Genomic DNA, 4,491 nt, shown 5'->3' with positions numbered 1-4,491 from the left:
CCCTAGGCCGGCGCCGCCTCTAAACTACCCCGCGCGCGCGCTGCCCCCAGGAAGATGGGGGACTGAGGACACCCACTTGTGGGCGGGACTCCGAGGGGGGGATCGGGAGCGGTAAGGAGCGTCCTCGGACAAAATCGAGCCGATGGTATGTGGGACGGGAACGGAGTGGAGGGCAGGGGAGAAGCGCGAGGTGCCTGGGCTGGAGGGGCCGCGGCTTCACCTCGGCCAGACGCCTGGAGGGGTAGACCCGGGACTGGGATGGAAGAGGGCTGGCCCACCCCATCCGGCCTCCCCCGCCCAGGTCTTCAGCTCGGGCCTAGCGGGTGCAAATAAAAGTGAGTGGAGAGTCTGCTCTCTGGTCACACTGCTGGGCTGGTGCTAGGTTTAGGTCCAGGCCGTGGCCCGGAACCTGTGGGCAATGGAGAGCCGAAACAAACACCTACACAGAACTGATCTGGATGGAGTCCTCCAACATGAAATGAGATGTGAGGGGAGACAGGCGGAGGGGCTGCTGTAGAGGAGCTGGTTCACTGGATAGACCCCAAGGATTTCAGCTCCTTTTCGAGAAGTTGTGTCTTGAGAGGATGGCATTATGGGAAAGAATACACAAGAAAAATGTCCCCGACCTTGGCAGTATGCTCTAGGGCCCCAAAGGGAGGGCAGGAGAGTGGCACCCAGGGAGACAGCCAGTGGCCTTAGGGGAGGAGAGGCCGTGCTGGGGCAGGCCGGGTGGGGACTGGTGGGCCACACAGCACAGAAGATCTTTAAGATCAAACCGGTAGCCACCTGCCTGAGGTATCGAACCATGTTGGGGTGAGGGGTCTGGACTCTCCTGTTGGGTGGTGGGAAGAAGGTTGGATCGCTAATCTTGATGGCTTTGAGATTGAAACTCAATAGCTAGAACCAACCTCCCATCTGTGCGCTCTGTGGAAACACCTGCAAACTTCCCTGTCACTCCATCCTCTTTTGTCACTTTGCTGTTTGATCAAATGTACCCATAGTGGCTGAGGCCAGGGACTAGCGCTGGCTTAGGCTTTATATTATCTTCCCTTTGTACTCAAAACAGACTATCTCATAACTATGGGAAAAGAAATATATGCTAAGGCATTCGTGCTCATTTTGCCCATGAGAAAATGAGGCTCGGGGCAAGACATGGCACCCCAACTCCCAAGGTTTATACTCCTGGTGTTCTGTGTGGCCATGGCATAGGGCATGGGGATTAGCACTCATTGGAGATGAGGGACCTTGGCCAGCTGGTCTTAATATTACTCTGTTCTGTCCCCAGGGCAGCTCCTTTCAACCTCAACCTCATCATGGCCTCTGCTGGTCTGCAAATCCTGGGGATCGTCCTGACGTTGCTTGGCTGGGTGAATGCTCTAGTGTCCTGCGCTCTGCCCCTGTGGAAGGTGACCGCCTTCATCGGCAACAGCATTGTGGTGGCCCAGGTGATGTGGGAGGGGCTGTGGATGTCCTGCGTGGTGCAGAGCACAGGCCAGCTGCAGTGCAAGGTGTACGACTCGATGCTGGCGCTGCCCCAGGACCTGCAGGCTGCCCGAGCCCTCTGCATCATCACCCTCCTCATCACCCTGCTGGGTCTGCTGATCTACCTCGGTGGGGCCAAGTGTACCACCTGTGTGGAGGACAAGGACTCCAAGGCCCGTCTGGTGCTCACCTCTGGGATTATCTTTGTCATCTCAGGGGTCCTGACCCTAATCCCCATCTGCTGGACGGCCCACGCCATCATCCAGGACTTCTACAACCCCCTCGTGGCAGAGCCCCAAAAGCGGGAGCTGGGGGCCTCCCTCTACCTGGGCTGGGCGGCTTCTGGTCTTTTGTTGCTGGGTGGGGGGCTTCTGTGCTACACCTGCCCCTCTGGGGGGTCCCGGGCCTCCAGCCATTACCTGGCCCGATACTCAGCATCTGCTCCACGAGCCATCTCTCAGGGGCCCTCTGAATACCCCACCAAGAATTACGTCTGATGGGTAGGAGGACGGGGGCTCCCTTGACCATGGAGCTTAACTCCTGAGCTGGAGTAATCAGACTGCATGACAGTTTCTGGGTTGCTTTTATCTTGTTTTTCCTTTTTGTTGGGCAAGGGGGTATTTTTCTTTTAAGCCATTTGTTAAACACCAAACCAAGAAGAAATTCAGTCTCACCTGGGCTCTGCTGCTGGCATTTCTCACTTTGGATGATGAGACCAAGGAGGCAACACTTCAGTTTCTCCGTCTTTCTCCACCTTGGACATTCCCGTCTTGGAGGCCAGCCTGGAGCTGTGACCCCTGGGTGAAGGCTGTTTGCTGGCCAGGTACTTTGTGACAACAAGGTGCTTTGACAGTCTGTCCCCAAGAGTTCCTGCTCTGGTGGGGCAGGGCTTGCAGGGATAAGCCCCGCCTTCTTGGTCAGGCCTCTGTGACCCAGAGCTCCAGCCTCAGTACCCTTGAGAAGAGCAGGTGATAAGTTACCCAAAACCACTTACCTCCAAGGATTCTGACCTCTGGCTCTTCCGTGCTTGACTCAGAGTTGCTTCCCAGCCATGCTGTAGACCCCTGACCCTCCCACCTGCAGGCCCTGCACACTTCTGCCATGGCACACCCACCCACTAGTTTTTACTAAATAAAGAGTGTTTTGTTTTGTCACTTGCCATTGGAGTTGCTGGGAGGCTGTTGAGTTCCAGCCTGGAATAAGGTGAACATGAGCGACTCACCTCTGTTGCTCACCTGCCTAGCACGGCCTGAGCGAGGTTACCGCTCAGCAGGGCCTGGAGCAGACCTTGGCCTGACAGCCCGGGCCACCTGGTCTTCCCTGCCCAATCACAGGTCAAGGCAGCAGAGGTACAAATACTCTTTATTCTGGGAACGGGTGGGGGCAGGGAGTGGGCTGGGCCCTTCTGGCCTGGAGGAGATCGGCTTCTCCCAGAGGGCCTGGCCTGGGTCTCTGAATGAAGGTGGTGGCCAGACTGGAGGGGACCGGCTCCAGGGCCGGCAGAGCATAATCCTCTCCTTGTTTGAGCCAAGGAGTACGGCCCTTTGGGGGAGGCCCCGGTTCCAGGGGCAGAGGAGGCCTCAGGAAGGGGAGGAGAGCCAGCGTAGGTCCAGGAAGCAGAAGACAGCAACTGGTTGGGGGAGTTGGGTGGCCAGGAGGTGGGGAACCCATGGAGGAGGATCTGGGCTCAGCCAAGCCATCTGAGACTAGCCCGGCAGCCAGACCTGGCTGGAGCGCCTAGAAAGTAGGTTTCATGTGGGGAAGGGGTCGAGGGTAGAAGGCAGGGGTGGGAGAGGGCATCCAGCGCAAAGGCAAGGCTCTGAGCAGTGGGCTTCTGGAGACACTTCACACATAGTCCCTCTTGTCCATTCCAGAGGTGCCAGAGCGGGAGGGGATGGAGTAGCCCAGCCTGGGTCCTCTGGGCCGGTCGATCTGGGGCGGGGGGCACGTGCAGCAGAGGAGGCCCCCGCCCAGCATGAGCAGGGCAGCTGCCGCCCAGCCCAGGTAAAGGGAGGCCCCCAGCTCCCGCTTGAGGGCCTCAGCCACCAGGGGGTTGTAGAAGTCCTGGATGATGGCGTGGGCCGTCCAGCAGATGGGGATGAGAACCAGGATGCCCGAGAGGACGAGGATGACCCCCGCGGTGAGCACAATTCGGGCTTTTGCGACTTCGTCCTCCACACAGGTGGTGCACTGGGCCCCCGTGATGGCCACCAGCAGACCGAGCAGGGAGAGCAGGAGGGCGACGACACAGAGGGCTCGGGCAGCCTGCAGGTCCTGGGGCAGCGCCAGCATCGAGTCGTACACCTTGCACTGCAGCTGGCCTGTGCTCTGCACCACGCAGGACATCCACAGCCCCTCCCACATCACCTGGGCCACCACAATGCTGTTGCCGATGAAGGCGGTCACCTTCCACAGGGGCAGGGCGCAGGACACCAGGGTCCCCAGCCAGCCCAGCACAGCCAGGGTCATGCCTAGGAGTTCTAGGCCAGCTGAAGCCATCTGTCCCCTCAGTTAGGTCTTCTCCGCTCTCGGTGGCCTGGTTAACTGAGGAGTGGGGCGTCCGACGCTGCCAAGCAGGGTCTCGGTGCCTGCCAGGAGTGGGCAGTCAGTGTCCTCAGGCCAAGACAGTCCTCACATTTGTGAGCCTCTGGCAAGGCACCTCCTCGCTCTGTGCCCCTCGCAGTGTGTCCCTGGTCCCCAACAAACAGAATCTCACAGCCCTGCTCAGTTGAATGGCTGGTGTCCCCTTGAGGTGCCTAGTGGCTGCTGCTCCTCCTGCCACTCTGCAGACGCGTTCCTACCACCGCCTGTCTGACCAGCTACGCAGAACCTACCCTCGGACCCACCTTCAGGCTGGGGAGAGCCTCATCCCTCTGGCCGGCGCAGGATCAGGAGGAGCAGTGCAGCCTTGCCCGGGGCACCTGAGGACTGCGCTCCTGGCCACAGACAAGGGGTTTTAAGGCCGAAGCAGGGGAGGAGCCACCAGACCAAGACTGGGAGGCTGGTGCT

The 4,491-nt window shown here is 59.5% G+C and overlaps 2 protein-coding genes across 4 annotated transcripts in view; one reads left to right on the top strand and one right to left on the bottom strand.

Moving 5' to 3' along the window:
- The window catches only part of CLDN6 (claudin 6), a 3,781-nt gene extending 1,140 nt beyond the window's left edge, over nucleotides 1-2,641 (top strand). For all 3 annotated transcript variants that reach the window (XM_014537177.1, XM_014537175.1, XM_005863176.2), the window contains one exon: nucleotides 1,286-2,641. In XM_014537177.1, the coding sequence (XP_014392663.1) occupies nucleotides 1,314-1,979 (666 nt within the window). In that variant the 5' untranslated portion in view covers nucleotides 1,286-1,313 and the 3' untranslated portion in view covers nucleotides 1,980-2,641. The remainder of the gene's footprint in view (nucleotides 1-1,285) is intronic.
- Nucleotides 2,642-2,825: 184 nt separating this feature from the next.
- CLDN9 (claudin 9) lies at nucleotides 2,826-4,464 on the bottom strand. Its single transcript, XM_014537178.1, has one exon. The coding sequence runs from the start codon at nucleotides 3,979-3,981 to the stop codon at nucleotides 3,328-3,330; it is 654 nt and encodes a 217-aa protein (XP_014392664.1). The 5' UTR covers nucleotides 3,982-4,464; the 3' UTR covers nucleotides 2,826-3,327.
- Between the last annotated feature and the right edge of the window lie 27 nt (nucleotides 4,465-4,491).

This window comes from Myotis brandtii, unplaced genomic scaffold (genome assembly GCF_000412655.1).
Source record: "Myotis brandtii unplaced genomic scaffold, ASM41265v1 scaffold1738, whole genome shotgun sequence".
NCBI lineage: Eukaryota > Metazoa > Chordata > Mammalia > Chiroptera > Vespertilionidae > Myotis > Myotis brandtii.
The sequence above is the reverse complement of the archived record's forward strand: the minus strand, read 5'-3'. Positions and strand labels throughout refer to the sequence as shown.